The sequence below is a fragment of the Salvelinus alpinus genome, chromosome 3 (genome assembly GCF_045679555.1).
Source record: "Salvelinus alpinus chromosome 3, SLU_Salpinus.1, whole genome shotgun sequence".
Taxonomy (NCBI): Eukaryota; Metazoa; Chordata; class Actinopteri; order Salmoniformes; family Salmonidae; genus Salvelinus; species Salvelinus alpinus.
Window position 1 is genome coordinate 95,904,241 of NC_092088.1, and position 16,156 is coordinate 95,920,396.

Here is a 16,156-nt window from a genome sequence, read left to right on the forward strand (position 1 = left end):
ATTGATTGCACTCCCAAGTGTCTTCCCCCAAACTGAGTGTCTAAGAGAGGTATAAAAGAAGGAGAGGTCAGTGCCTAGGGCATGATCCTCGCTCTACATGATTTGGATATCATAGAGAATCATCAGACAAGGTAAACTACTCTTCGCTATACTCTGCTTGTACTGACTACTTTGACATTGAGGCACGAGCAATATATTGACTGGTATATCTTGAAAATTGTGTTCTATCCTGGAAAACCACTCCATTTAAAAAGAGTAAAAGGACGCGGTTGTGTAGGAGAGCAACAAGTTCTATCTTTTGGAGTACCAGAGACAACTTCAGTTTGAAGGATTGAAAAAGCCCAGATATAAGTAAGCCTCGTAGAGAGCCAAGGGTCATCAAAAAGGGGTCAGTATCTAGGCAGCAGGCAGTGAAAAGTGTAACCATAAGAAATTTGGAGACAATAAGAGATTGAAATATTATACACAGCAGAGGCTGCCAATATTACTCTTATTGACACCAGTTTCGGGAAGGACCAAGGGAATAGAGCTTTAAGGTAAATATATTGTTATTTGCTTTGTTTAAGAGTTATAAGAAGTGTTTAAGCTGATTTATATTTGCAATAGTATCTGGCATAGCATAACGCATTAAGGATTGATTGAGCATTATTGATGTATTAGGACTGTATAACCATTTAACTGTAATAACGTGTATAAGACAAAAAACAGAGTGACTTAATAAAAGCTTGAAACTTTGACAACTAGGCCAGAGTAACGATCTGGAGAGCAAACGCCTTTGACACTCTCGCTAAACGGAAAGTGACCTTGGTTATAGGTTAAAGTTATAGCACTAAAGAATATTTCATTGTGTGGACAATAATATATCTTTGGAAAAGTCAAACATATAACAATACTAGTTTCCAAGTGACTACTAGCTGACGAGCATTAATAACTAACGGAAGATTAGTTATTAGGTATTGATATAGAAGAGAGGAAGACACAAGGTAACGGAGTATAGGAAGAATCTATAAACATAAAGTAATAAAGTACTCATCTATCCAAGGCCCCACACTAGACCGGGGAAATAAGGGAGTGACAACGTGAACGAAGGAACAAACCCAACTCACGCGAAAGGCCAGTGCGAATAGATAGAAGGGTTGGTAGAGCCGCACGACTAGGCCCTCGTTACACCGAAGTAACTACAATCCTAAAGTACTCTGCCTAGCCAGAGGACGGGATAGAGGCTTTTGCTGCAGGCGACGGGCAAAAGTCAGCACCGTGACAGTACCACTCTTCATATTTTGCTGCATCATGTTATGGGCAATGTTCCCTCAAAGCAATTTCGGCACTGAAAAAATATCAGGCCTGTTGAGCGCAAACTTGAATGTTGTGAACATTTTGTGTAACTTCCAGCACACGTTTACTGTGAACGCTGAGGCTTTACCCGCTTTAAGTTACAGTTTCAGACAGTGGTCAAGTGGCTATTTGGTCATAATCTAGGCCTACCAGAATGGCCTACCATCAAAAACAATGGAGAAAATGCATCCCATAACATTTTATCATGGAAATAGCTGTTCTATAATTGTCTACAGTACCAGCCAATGTGTGGTGTCCAATGTAGGCCTACATTCCATCAGACTTTTGAAGAAATATACAGGGCTTGACATTAACCTGTTTATCCACTTGTCCTTCAGATGAGGTGACTGAAAATGTGTTTGATGCAAGAAATGACTTTACAAAATAAAATGCATTATTATTCTCATTCCATTATTACAAAGAATAAAACAAATTATGCTACTCTCTGCCTATTGGCTACTTAGCTTATTTAAGCATGCCTCAAAGTACAACACTGCCCCTTTAAGACATAACAAAGATCTTTACCAGACTGGCTTTTCAAAGATGTCTAGAAATGCACAAGTGTTGTGCTCTTGTAGGGAGCAATCACTCCCCCATTGTTAACTATAAATGATCTATATACTTAGCTAATAAATCACTAACTAGCAAAGGATATAAACAAATGTACACACATGCAGCTCTCGCTTTGATCTCAAAACAAGCGCATCTACTCAAGACCACTCATGCTGTAAACACAGTCCAGTTCAAAGTGAACGGCACAGATATGGCAATGGTCTATTTGCATATAGGCCTACTGCAGCTCTGATTGGTTAGGCCTCACCGGTCTGTGTGTAGAGTATGGGCTGAGTGGTGCTTGTCAGTGACGTAGAATCCTACACTGATGTGTTCTGCCTACAACACAATGTCTTGCCTAGTTCGTTTTGTTTCGGTATGTTGCATTGAAAGTGGCTAATTTTGCATTGATTCTATCACAATTCCCACAGTAAAGGGAAACGTTGATAGTGTTAACTAAGGGAGAATGAAGTTCAATCTCGTGCTTCTCTGCGCAAACTGTATGGCGGGACTGGGGCGCCCGCCCACGCGCGCAGTTTAGAGGGAACATTGGTTATGGGTACGCTTGTCATCGGCAAGGACTAGGGACATTTTTTAGGATAAAAATAAATGGAATAGAGGTCAGCGCAGGCAAAATCTTAGAGAAGAACATGGTGGTCTGCTTTCTAACAGACACTGTGAAACAAATTCACCTTTCAGCAGGAGAACAAAAGCTCCCGAGTGGCACAGCGGTCTAAGGCACTGCATCTCAGTGCTAGAGGCATCGCTACAGACCCTGGTTCGATCCCGGGCTGTATCACATGCGGCCGTGATCGGGAGTCCCATAGGGCGGTGCATAATTGGTCCAGTGTCGTCCGGGTTAGGGGATTGACCGGGGTAGGCCGTCATTGTAAAATAAGAATTAGTTCTTTAACTGACTTGCCTAGGTAAATAAAAGGTCAAAAATAAACCAAAACACAAGGCCAAATATATACTGAAGTTGCTTACCGAAGGTGGGAGAGTAACAGTGGAAGCAGAGGTGATGCTGGATTCTGTTGGCGCGAGTGAAGATAGAGGAAATGACTGGAATACTGTAACATCTAATGGAGCTAAAAGGCCTGAAGTTGTAAATCAAGATAAGCCTTGGTATGATAATGCCTCATTCCTTGTTCGAGTGCGATTCATGAACAAGGATGTTTTTTTGTCGGGGAAACCCGTTTATGGTCACAAAGTAGGTGAAGGATGCATTGGGAGAAGTTGAGTCAGTCAGGGTGACCAGTGTGTTGTTTATTTCAGTTGTGTGAAAAGAACAAAAGCAGTGTGAATGCTATGATTATTGGAGTAGGGCACTGATAAGCAAGATGGCGCCGATAGAGATGGCAGCTTCGCTTCAAGTCCATATAAGCATTTCGCTAACACTCGCAATAACATCTGCTACTCATGTGTATGTGACCAATAACATTTGATTTGATAATAGGTGTCATATCTGGTGTATCGATGGAGATTGAGGCTTCATGGTTTAAGATGAACATGCCAGGAATAGTTGATTCACGTCACTTAACCCACACTGTGAATGGAAAGAAGGAGAAATGGCTTTGTATTATTGATGTTTGATGAAGAAGTTCTCCCGACCCATGTAAAGCTGGGATTTAGGAGATATGTGGTGGGATCTGATGTACAAAAGCCACTTTAATGTCATAAATGTAAAAAAGGCCACTTGTCAAGTGTTTGCAAACGGAATAGAGTCTGAGGATGCACGGTGTTGCCATTGTGATGTAAATCACGTTCCAGAGTTCCCTGAGTGCCCTGTTAGGGTGAAGGAGGTCAAAGTAGGAAGGGTCAGGGCTGTCGAGAAGGTGTCCTATGCAGAGGCAGTGAAAATTGTCGAAGCGGGGGGTAGAGATGATGAAGCTATGGCAGAGGATGATCAACAACAGTCTGTGGATGTCAGTCAATTGAGAGATCCTGAAATACTAATCGTAGAGGAGGTGGATTTGGTTGTGTTTATTGAGCAGGTGATTAATTGTACATGACAAACTAACAAAATATCGAAGAAATTGTGAAAGCGGCTAATAGGTTCTTAGATCGCCAGGATTTCACAGCTGACATTTCCCAGAAGGGAGTGGGATTATCCAGTGTTGACAAGTGGGAAGGATGTGGCAGTAAAAGATGAGAAGAAGGTAGAGATGATGGCCAAAGCATTTGTCCAAGTGCAAAGCTCTGTAAATTTGTCAGAGGAGGCGAGAGAGAACAAGAGAGTGCTGGATAGGAGGGAGGATGTAAATGATGCGTTGAATGCACCATTTACCATGGCAGAGGTGAAAAGGGCAATAAGTAAGGCTGGGTTAACTTCACCTGGGAAAGATGAGATGTGCTATGTTATGTTGGCCCATCTTAGTGATGAAGCACTGGATAAGGTATTGGTGTTGTACAACAGAGTGTGGGAATAGGGGAAACTACCAGACAGCTGGAAGGAGCACTAGTGGTACCAATCCGGAAGCCAGGGAAGGACATACTGGGTCAGCATTTGTAGTGCAGGAATGTGGGGTGGCAGTCAGGAAACGTATTACAGATATTCTGGCTGTATATACGGCAGAGCTGATGGCCATACTGTTGGCCTTGCAGTGGCTGGAGGAAGTCAAGCCAGACAGAGTAGCTATTTGCTCTGATTCATGTGCAGTGTTCATGAGTCTTCAGTCCTTTAGGTCATGTAGAAGACAAGACCTGCTGTATGAGGTGCTACAAACCCATGGCAGGATTAGACAGATGGGTATACAGATGAGAATTACTTGGTCCCAGTCCATGTGGGGGTGAAGGGGAACGAGGCAGTTGATGTACTGGCTAATCAAGCACTTAGTAGTGGGGATGTTGATGTTGTAGTTTCAATGAGCAAGGCAAAAAGCCTGATATGGACAGTGATGGTGCAGAGATGGCAGGAGCAGGTTAAAAGCCTGATATGGTCAGTGATGGTGCAGAGATGGCAGGAGCAGGTTAAAAGCCTGATATGGACAGTGCTGGTGCAGAGATGGCAGGAGCAGGTTAAAAGCCTTATATGGACAGTGATGGTGCAGAGATGGCAGGCTAAAAGCCTGATATGGACAGTGATGGTGCAGAGATGGCAGGCTAAAAGCCTGATATGGACAGTGATGGTGCAGAGATGACAGGAGCAATGGCATAGAGATACTAAGGGCAGGCATTTATTTCAAGTACAGAGGAAAGTCGGAGAGGGGAGGTCGGCAGGAAGGGACAGAAAATAGGAGGCTATTTTTACAAGATTATGGGTGGGACATAGCCGGTTGAATAAGACCTTAAACGTGATAGCATCCTGTTAGATGAAAGCATCCAACAGGAAAGTGTAATTATTGCCAGGAAACAGAGACTGTGGAGAATATATTGCTAGTGTGGGCAGTATCAGAGGGAAAGAGAGGCTGAGATCTAGTATGAGGGAGAAGGGGATACAGGAAATTAGTTTAAAGAGTGTATTGTGTAGAACATCCTTAGAAATACTCTCAAATATTTTAGATTTTTTTAAGAGTAACGGGGCTGGCAGGTAGGATTTAGTTTATACGTCTCTGGCCCACACTAGTGGGTACAGTAGATGTACAGTAGGTGGCGGTAATGCACCATCATGTTGGATGCCAACCTTCGATAAACCCCCACAGAAGAAGACAAAGAAAAAGAAGAAGAAGAAGAAGGCTGTGACTGGCCTCACACTCCAGTACAGTAGGTGGCGGTGATGCACCTTAAAAGTTGGATGCGATCCGCCAACCCAATCTCAAAAAAGAAGAAGAGTTGCTTACCAAAACGACAATGAATCAAAGATTTTATAAGTAAACCAAGATAGACCACACCCTCTCGTTTCAAATGGGAACAAATTAGCCAAGCATGAGCTAGCGAGATCCTATTGGCGTGTTCTTGCACACATCTGCGTTATGTCCGTTAGGGAACCCCTACTCTGTGAAGTGCGCAATAACTCAATTCGCCTTTGCGCCCCTTCTAAACAACGCAATTTTTTAAAACTTTTGCAAAGAGCAAAGTCTGCAAAACTTAGGCTACTCTTTTCATAACATATTATAGTTTTGGGAACAGAAAACTGTAATGAGATCAAACGTTTCATCGATAAGAAAATGTGTAGAATATCGGCTAAAATCCATCTTCTCCCGCTGCCCACAATCGGGCTTCCTCTCACTACCATATATTGTACAATCCAGGTGTGCAAAACTCTTACAGATTTACCCAGAAAGACTCACAGCTGTAATCACGTCCAAAGGTGATTCTAACTTGTATTGACTCAGGGATGTGAAGACTTATGTAAATGAGATATCTATATTTCTATTTTCAATATATTAGTAAAAATGTCTAAAACATGTTTTCATTATGGGTATTGTGTGTAAAAAAAAATATATATTTTAAAAGTGGACTAAATCAAGCGGTATGAATACTTTCTGAAGGTACTGTACCTTATGTTAAGAGGCGAGACAATCTTTGCTGAACTGAAAACATTGCAAAACACAGCTACAGGTCAAATCAAGATACTGACTGCTGTGATATTTGATACCATGTCGGCCACCGTAGAAGAGGATAAACATCCATGATTACGTTGGGAGTGCCCGGTGGTTTTCTACATCATTTGTAGCTAGAAAGATTGATAATCATCAATTCCGACGTATGTATTTTATATTTTTATATGAAGATATGGGGGTACTAACAATATAGTGTTAGAATATATTTATTCTAGCTTTTAGCTAGTTTACTAGATTTATAAGCTGAATGACACGTCTGCATGATTTAGCTGTCAAGCTAGCATTAGCAGCTCTAGCAGAAGCCAATGACACGTATCGGTAACTAGCCTAGCTATCTACCGTTAGCTAGCCAAAGAAACTGATTGAACCAGGGATGGTTTATAGCTAATAGCTCAACCGGCATTACCTATCTAGCTAACATTATAGAACATATACATTACGGCGAAGAAAAGCCGTTAGCAGACGTGTATTACTAGCTAACCAAATGATGGATGTTAGCTAACTCAACGTTTTCCCATCACCCAGCAGCTATCCATCTAACGCTATCTAACGGTACGCTCGCTTCTCGTGGTGTTGATTCATGAGACGTGATTGGAATTGATTCTTCTAACGTTAGTAAATTATGTTTCAGGTTATTAACCATACCCACACGTTACGTAGCTAGCGTAAGCTAGCTACTGTAACGCCCTACAATATTTTGTTTTGATTATTCAGAAACGATTAACGTTTGACAGTTAGCTGTAGGTGGGTTCTTAGTGTTTAGAAGTTGTCTAGCCCCATATGACATCCATTACTGCCCAATGCAATGCGCGTACCTTGGGTTTATTCCTTACGTCTTGCAACGGAAACTTTGTACCGTTTAAGAAGTCAACTGAGAGAGACCTACCTGAATTTTTCCGATAGAAACTCTCGTTTTCGTTGCAAAACTTTTTCAGTTTGGAGGAAACATTTTTTGCAACAGAATTTGCGTAATGAATACACTCCAGGGGTCATAACGTCAGGGGTATGTTCAACATAGCCAAAAACATTTCGAAATGTTTTTGGCTATGTTAAACGTTTTAGTCAAGGGAAACGGTGCTGAAGAGAAGAACGGTGTGGTTATGGTGGCTCAGAGGGCTATTGTATATGGTGGGCTGCACAATATTGTGCGATTAGCTACAAATGGTCACACTGGTGATGTATGTATCTCACTGTGTCACACCCATATTGATCAGGGTACACCCACCAAACAGCCGCAAACAGACCTCAAAAGCTGTTGAAGAATGGTGCACACCGTTTGGTGCATACCATTGCTACACAATGTAGCAAACGTTGAACCGAACTGAATGCACACCAGTATTGAAACGTCATTAAAAGTGCTTGTTTTCCATTATTTAGGACTTTGATAGAGGCATCCTATCCCAATAGAGGAAGATGAGGCTGAAAGAGATCCAGAGGACAGCTCATCCAGCATGGAGTCCTGCCCCCCACCACCCTATCTGCCTGGCTTTAGGTAGGGCACAAATGTTACCTGTATCAGGCCTGTCCATACCTGTCCTGCACTAACCCTAACTCTTCTACCTAACCTTAGGTAGGGCACAAATGTTACCTGTATCAGGCCTGTCCATACCTGTCCTGCACTAACCCTAACTCTTCTACCTAACCTTAGGTAGGGTAGAACTGTTTTGTGTATCAGGACTGTCATGCACTTATACAGTAAATAGTTACAGATGTTTAGGCATTCTTGCCAGTAGCCTCCCAGATCTGTTTATGCTATCTAGCCAACTTTTTTATTTATTTTTTTATTTTATTTCACCTTTATTTAACCAGGTAGGCTAGTTGAGAACAAGTTCTCATTTACAACTGCGACCTGTAACTGATGATAACAGGCTTCACTTTGAATTCTGAATAATATACTCTTGAGTTCTTGTGATTTTATTAGATTTCTTTCTTGGTCTGTTTGTGTTGACGAACAGGCACGTCTGCTCAGCAGCTGGATGCGTCGTTCAACACCACTGCCGCCTTGGAAATATTCCAGGTGGATTTTGCCGATCCTTCTCTGGACATGAAACTCAAGGGGTCCCTACCTACTTCTAACAGGTAAGCAACAAAATGAGCTGCTAACCCAATACTATACGAGTTATCAAGTTAATATATTATTGTATCAATACATATGATTCAACCTATAAAATGTGATTTGATATCTGTGCCCAAGGCTACATAGTCTGGTGTGGGTAAACTTTGGAGCAGGAGAAGACGGTTTGGGAGGGAGACTGATTGGAGGCAGTGAAAATGGCACGGTAACGGTGTATAGCCCAGAAGCCATCGTAACATCAGGGGAAGAGGCAATAATAGGACAGTCTGACAAACACACTGGGCCTGTCAGAGCACTAGACTTCAACCCCTTTCAGGTAATAATGGTAGCAGCCTGTCAAGTCTTTGGCCAATTCTCACTTGTAGTTTGGCATGCAAACTACAAGTTTTTTTTTTCTCATTTGAATGTACTCTCTCTCTCAGAGTAATCTGTTGGCGTCAGGCGCAAACGATTCAGAGATCTACATCTGGGATCTGAACAATTTCAGCAATCCAATGACACCCGGGACAAAGTCACAGGTAAATGTCTCTGGGGAAGTTTGTCCTGTTCTCTTCTGTTTCCATTGAACTTCTTCTCTAAATCAAAATGGTGGGTATTCCAGGGTGATTTAAATCCCTGGAATGAGTCTTCATTGAATTTTTAACCGTTTTCTCCATGTTTCCCCTCTTTGTAGCTTTGTGAGGTAAGAGTGAAAGCCTGTGTGTGTGTGTGTGTGTGTGGTTGTTGTGTGGTGGCTTTAACATGTGTGGGCTGGTGGGAATGTTAAATAACATAATACTTCCTCCTATCAAGATATTACTGAAGTCTCAAAGAAATAGCCTGTGACGACAGTCTTCCACAGTGTGGCAGTGTTGGGAATTGGCAGTGTTGGGAATTGGCAGTGTTGGGAATTTTGGCTTAGCTTTTTGATGTGTAATAACACTTTTCTTTTTTGTTAATCTCTAAAATGTGTGCCGTGACATTCTCCAATCAATAATTCCTGGAGGAATATCTATATTTGTAACAGTGCTGTTCCTTCTCTCCCCGTCCACCTAGCCTCCTGAAGATATCAGTGTAGTGTCGTGGAACAGACAGGTCCAACACATCCTGGCCTCTGCAAACCCCAGTGGGAAAGCAGTGGTCTGGGACCTGAGGAAGAACGAGCCCATCATCAAGATTAGTGACCACAGCAACCGGGTGAGTACAGTAGATTGGTGACCACAGCAACCGGGTGGGTACAGTAGATTGGTGACCACAGCAACCGGGTGGGTACAGTAGATTGGTGACCACAGCAACATGGTGGGTACAGTAGATTGGTGACCACAGCAACCGGGTGGGTACAGTAGATTGGTGACCACAGCAACAGGGTGGGTACAGTAGATTGGTGACCACAGCAACCGGGTGGGTACAGTAGATTGGTGACCACAGCAACCGGGTGGGTACAGTAGATTGGTGACCACAGCAACCGGGTGGGTACACTAGTCTGTCCTGAGGAACCACTGTGAGACTGGACTGTATCATGTTAGCTCCCCTCTCATACTGACTCTAGTCAGAAGTTAACCGGGTGGGTACACTAGTCTGTCCTGAGGAACCACTGGGAGACTGGACTGTATCATGTTAGCTCCCCTCTCATACTGACTCTAGTCAGACGTTAACCGGGTGGGTACACTAGTCTGTCCTGAGGAACCACTGTGAGACTGGACTGTATCATGTTAGCTCCCCTCTCATACTGACTCTAGTCAGAAGTTAACCGGGTGGGTACACTAGTCTGTCCTGAGGAACCACTGTGAGACTGGACTGTATCATGTTAGCTCCCCTCTCATACTGACTCTAGTCAGAAGTTAACCGGGTGGGTACACTAGTCTGTCCTGAGGAACCACTGTGAGACTGGACTGTATCATGTTAGCTCCCCTCTCATACTGACTCTAGTCAGAAGTTAACCGGGTGGGTACACTAGTCTGTCCTGAGGAACCACTGTGAGACTGGACTGTATCATGTTAGCTCCCCTCTCATACTGACTCTAGTCAGACGTTAACCGGGTGGGTACACTAGTCTGTCCTGAGGAACCACTGTGAGACTGGACTGTATCATGTTAGCTCCCCTCTCATACTGACTCTAGTCAGAAGTTAACCGGGTGGGTACACTAGTCTGTCCTGAGGAACCACTGTGAGACTGGACTGTATCATGTTAGCTCCCCTCTCATACTGACTCTAGTCAGAAGTTAACCGTGTGGGTACACTAGTCTGTCCTGAGGAACCACTGTGAGACTGGACTGTATCATGTTAGCTCCCCTCTCATACTGACTCTAGTCAGACGTTAACCGGGTGACATGGATACCAGAAGTTACCACACAACATGGCATGTAGAAATGTTAAAAGGCTGTTGTGTTGTAAATTCACTGTTCAGGGATGCTCTGGTCTGATGTAGTGTTGTAGATGCTCTGTTCAGGGATGCTCTGGTGTGATGTTGTGTTGTGTCGTAGATGCTCTGTTCAGGGATGCTCTGGTGTGATGTAATGTTGTGTTGTAGATGCTCTGTTCAGGGATGCTCTGGTCTGATGTAGTGTTGTGTTGTGTTGTAGATGCACTGTTCAGGGTTGCTCTGGTCTGATGTAGTGTTGTGTTGTAGATGCTCTGTTCAGGGATGCTCTGGTCTGATGTAGTGTTGTGTTGTAGATGCACTGTTCAGGGATGCTCTGGCACCCTGAGGTGGCCACACAGTTGGTCCTGGCCTCAGAAGATGACCGCATGCCAGTTATTCAGATGTGGGACCTGCGCTTTGCCACGTCCCCTCTCAAAGTTCTGGAGAACCACACAAGGTGAGCCTTTGGGACATTGTGCCACACATTGCTTTAAATGGAATTGTTATGTATGATGGTGATGATATGGTCTCTGTTATGGCAGGTGCAGCTAAATACTTCATGTTTCTACCTCCAACAGTGCAGTAATATCTAACAATAGTAATCAACATAATAACACTTTTTTTTAAATTAAATGTTGATGATGTGCTACTTTAATTGTCTGTATGTCGTTTGTTGTGTTTTTATTGGTGTTGTATGTATTAAGTGGTTCAATCACATTTCCTTTTTAGGGATTAGTAAAGTATAATTAGTTCTTCTAGCTTGGCGGCTGTTGTTTCATAGTTGAAGTTAAAAGAGAATGCCTCGACTGTCGGTGATGATGGCTTGATGGTTTTCCTCCTCAGGGGACTTCTGTCCATAGCGTGGAGCCAAGCAGACCCAGAGCTGTTGCTCAGTAGTGCTAAAGACAACAGGATCCTCTGCTGGAACCCAAACACTGGAGAGGTACCTGCTTTTTGGCTCTGTTCTGAAGGCCTCATCGCGTCATGTGGTGTATATGGCCTCCATCACAAGGCCCCCGCCATCTTTCCCTGCCCAGGGCTTCTTCAGATGCCTCTGTTGTCTAGGTGATCTGTCTCTACAATGTCGTGGTGATCCAATCTCTCTCCCGTCTCTCTAGGTGATCTATGAATTACCAACCACCAACCAGTGGTGCTTTGACATCCAGTGGTGTCCCAGGAACCCAGCGCTGCTGTCTGCGGCCTCGTTTGACGGGTGGATCAGTGTTTACAGCGTGATGGGAGGAAGCCTGGAGGCCCAGCAGCAGAGCAGGGCTGATCAGGTAGAGAGTCTCCATCTGTCTTACAGCTCTATCTGTGGCCGTGTCTATTTCCTGTCTAAAGGAAACCACCCACAATCCAGTGTTGCCACTGGAAGTCGCTCTGGATAAGAGGGTCTGCTAAATGCTAAAACGTCAAAGGTTCCCTCTTTCCTATGTAGTGCACTAATTTTGAACAGGGGCCAAAAGTAGTGCACTATTTATGGAATAGATGTGATTTGATAGTTGAAACATTTTGGTGTAGTCAGGCATCTAGCCTAGTGTTGAATGTGGTTGCTACTGCAGCTATAATGGTAGGGTATGGTTGTAGACCTCATTTAAAGACCTCTGCTCATTTCTCTTACCTTTTTATATAATATTTAGATTGGAATGCAGTCTTTGTGTGGTACTTTGCCACAGATCTCCTCGTCCTTTGACACCATGGATCCGTTTGGGACAGGCCAGGTGCTGCCCCCTCTGCAAGTTCCCCAAGCCACCCCTCAGACCACCCTGGTCGCTCCGCTGAGGAAGCCCCCCAAGTGGGTTCGTAGGCCCGTAGGAGCCTCATTCGCTGTAAGTACAATGTACTTGACTTTTGCTTTTTTTTGTTGTTGTTGCTTTTTATATCCATCTTTTGTATTTCAGAAGGAAAATAACATAAGTAAATGCCTATTGTGAGGAACCCCAATATGTTTAAGCAGTAAAGCATGACAACCTGTGGATTATGGTGGAGACACACGGTTAAAGTCTATTCTTAGGCATGACAACCTGTGGATTATGGTGGAAACACACGGTTAAAGTCTATTCTTAGGCATGACAACCTGTGGATTATGGTGGAAACACACGGTTAAAGTCTATTCTTAGGCATGACAACCTGTGGATTATGGTGGAAACACACGGTTAAAGTCTATTCTTAGGCATGACAACCTGTGGATTATGGTGGAAACACACGGTTAAAGTCTATTCTTAGGCATGACAACCTGTGGATTATGGTGGAGACACACGGTTAAAGTCTATTCTTAGGCATGACAACCTGTGGATTATGGTGGAAACACACGGTTAAAGTGTATTCTTAGGCATGACAACCTGTGGATTATGGTGGAAACACACGGTTAAAGTCTATTCTTAGGCATGACAACCTGTGGATTATGGTGGAGACACACGGTTAAAGTCTATTCTTAGGCATGACAACCTGTGGATTATGGTGGAAACACACGGTTAAAGTGTATTCTTAGGCATGACAACCTGTGGATTATGGTGGAAACACACGGTTAAAGTCTATTCTTAGGCATGACAACCTGTGGATTATGGTGGAGACACACGGTTAAAGTATATTCTTAGGCATGACAACCCGTGGATTATGGTGGAGACACACGGTTAAAGTATATTCTTAGGCATGACAACCCGTGGATTATGGTGGAAACACACGGTTAAAGTGTATTCTTAGGCATGACGTAAAGTGTTACTCTTCGGTCACGCTCTACTTATAAAGGGACTATATGTGCTTATGACAAGTCTTACAATGTATTATAACTGCATCATAGTAATAGTACATTTCCCCCCCATCCTCTTCTCCTTGTAGTTTGGTGGGAAGCTGATCACCTTTGAGAGTCCTAAGGCTCCAGTCCAGAGCCCGCAGCCCGTCCCCGTCCCCAGGCAGGTGTTTGTGAGCCAAGTCACCACGGAAACAGAGCTCCTCCAACGTTCCAGGGAGCTGCAGGCTGCTCTGCAATCTGGATCCTTGTCAGACTACTGCCAGGCCAAGATCCACAAGGCCCCCACAGACTCTGAACAGGACATATGGAAGTTTCTCCTGGTAGGTGTTATGACACTGCACAGTGGCATGAAAAGTTCATTTTAAAGGAATAATGGACGATTTTGGCAATTAAGCAACTTTTCTACATACCCCAGGGTCAAACAATGTAATATTATAGAGACAGTGTGATATTTTGGCATTTAATCCCTGTTTCTACTCACCCAGAGTCACATGATCTCATGGATACCATTTTTGCCTCTGCATGCAGTTTTGAAGGTAGTTTCGGGAGCCATTGCTAACTAGCGTTAGCACAATGACTGGAAGTCTCCTGGAACTGTTAGCATGTTAAAATGGTATCCATGAGTTCATCTGACCCTCGTTAAGTAGAAACGTTGCTTAATTGCCAAAATGTTTTTAAAAAAGTCCTGTTATCTGTGACATCTGTGGTCCTGTCTGTCCTTCAGACTGAACAGTAGTAGGACTCACAGAACACCTATGGAGATGACTCATTTCCATGAACAGTAGGCTTCTCTGTACAATGTATTTGGGTAGATAGGCACTCAGGAGCCAAGACCGACATATGATGAACACAAGTTCTGCAAGGGTTGTTTAGGTTTCTAATGTTGTCCACCTGACGTTTGCAGGTCAACTTTGAAGATGAAGCCCGGGTCAAATTCCTGAGACTTTTGGGTTTCAGCAAAGTGGATTTAGAGAGAAAGATATCCACCTGCTTGGGGAAGAACGTGCAGCCTAACGGACATGGAGTGGATGCCAACGATCTGGCTGAGAAGATACAGCTCCTCTCTACTCAGGTCAGTCCAGGAACATACCTCTACATAGCCCATTCTCTTTTATAGTACTCCTAATACTAGTCTAGACTGCATATCTTCCACCGTCCACTAGAGGACAGTGACGAGTATCAGAAGTGATATGTGATCTCTTTTTCATAACAACATGAATCCTGTCACCTTTTTTATATTATCACCAGTAACCTTCCATAAAAGTACGTTGTCCTCGTTTTGGTTCCAGAGGTCAGAAGAATCCGGGGATGCGGTCGACTCCACCAAGACTCCGGGTTCATCCTCCCCCTCTGACTTTTTCAGTCAGATCCCACCACAACCACAGGACAAGGAGAAGATCAGCTTCCAAATCCCTGTCTCAGCAGGTACTGCTTGTCTTCTGTTCAGTATCACAGCAGTTGGACGTGACTTCCGCTTTCTCTTCCTGTGAAATCTAAACAGTACGGACTGGTTTCCCGGACACATAACAAAAAGCACGTTCAATGTAAAACCTTTTTAGTCCGGCGTTAGACTTAATATGAATCTGTTGTCCTGGTAACTGGCCCTTTGTATGCCTGTAACTCTCCGTATCTCATTCAGTTGCTTTATGCCTCTGTTGTGGCAGATGCAGATGGTCTGATCAGCCAGGCTCTGCTGGTGGGAAACTTTGAGGGAGCGGTGGATCTGTGTCTGAACGACGGGCGATACGCTGAGGCCATCCTGCTGGCTATCAGTGGAGGACAGGAGCTACTGCAGAAGACCCAGCAGACATACCTGGACAAGCAGAGGAACAGCATCTCTATGGTAAGACGGGGGACATACCTGGACAAGCAGAGGAACAGCATCTATATGGTAAGACGGAGGACATACCTGGACAAGCAGAGGAACAGCATCTCTATTGTAAAATGGGGAACTTTTGAACCGGGGCCAATTTGGGACTTCCCCTCACACGTCTATTAGATTTATATTATATTTGTATGACTTGATTACTAGCTAGCAAAGTTAGTTTAGTTCAGAATATAGTTATTTTATATCAAGAGTGCAAAATAATCTGATTTACTGAGTCAACATGAATAAATACAACATGGTTAAGTCTACTGGCCACCCCTCATAGCCTGGTCCCTCTCTAGGTTTCTTCCTATGTTTTGGCCTTTCTCTGTAGTTTTTCCCAGCCACCGTGCTTCTACACCTGCATTGTTTGGGGTTTTATGCTGGGTTTCTGTACAGCACTTTGAGATATCAGCTGATGTAAGAAGGGCTTTATAAATACATTTGATTTGATTTTGATTTACTATCGACCGTCCTCAGCTGATCTCATCCGTGGTGACCCAGAACTGGGGAGACATGGTGCAGAGCTGTGACTTGGATAACTGGAAGGAGGCCCTCGCTGCTCTCCTGACCTACGCTCACCCCAAACAGTTTGCTCCTCTGTGTGGTAAGAACACCAGGATGTTGAGGATTGTAACAAAGGAATCAGTAAACCCCGACTTGCTTTTACCTTGAGTTCAGCACTTATTTCTGCAGTCACTAGAAATCTATTTCACAAGAGACACCTGATTGTA

At 43.7% G+C, this 16,156-nt stretch overlaps 1 protein-coding gene across 4 annotated transcripts; it reads left to right on the forward strand.

The window, feature by feature from the left end:
* The first annotated feature begins 6,383 nt into the window (after positions 1–6,383).
* On the forward strand, positions 6,384–16,097 carry LOC139571573 (protein transport protein Sec31A-like). Of its 4 annotated transcripts, none has more exons than XM_071394565.1 (15): positions 6,384–6,532; positions 7,767–7,881; positions 8,345–8,468; positions 8,584–8,779; positions 8,886–8,981; positions 9,499–9,639; positions 11,118–11,260; positions 11,647–11,746; positions 11,922–12,083; positions 12,444–12,632; positions 13,642–13,875; positions 14,460–14,627; positions 14,845–14,980; positions 15,220–15,446; positions 15,903–16,097. In XM_071394565.1, the coding sequence occupies exons 2-15, from the start codon at positions 7,803–7,805 to the stop codon at positions 16,095–16,097; spliced, it is 2,190 nt and encodes a 729-aa protein (XP_071250666.1). In that variant the 5' UTR covers positions 6,384–6,532; positions 7,767–7,802. The 4 variants fall into 4 exon arrangements, with proteins under 4 accessions (XP_071250666.1, XP_071250668.1, XP_071250667.1 ...); XM_071394567.1 differs by having other exon boundaries at positions 15,220–15,398; XM_071394566.1 differs by having other exon boundaries at positions 12,480–12,632.
* Positions 16,098–16,156: the final 59 nt, after the last annotated feature.

What these genes read in the sequence shown, in the direction of transcription:
- LOC139571573 (XM_071394565.1), top strand. Translation starts at nt 7,803, where the DNA reads ATGAGGCTGAAAGAGATCCAGAGGACAGCTCATCCAGCATGGAGTCCT. An exon ending in GTTCTGGAGAACCACACAAG is followed by an intron (nt 11,261 to 11,646) that starts GTGAGCCTTTGG and finishes TTTCCTCCTCAG; the next exon opens with GGGACTTCTGTCCATAGCGT. An exon ending in TACAGCTCCTCTCTACTCAG is followed by an intron (nt 14,628 to 14,844) that starts GTCAGTCCAGGA and finishes TTTTGGTTCCAG; the next exon opens with AGGTCAGAAGAATCCGGGGA.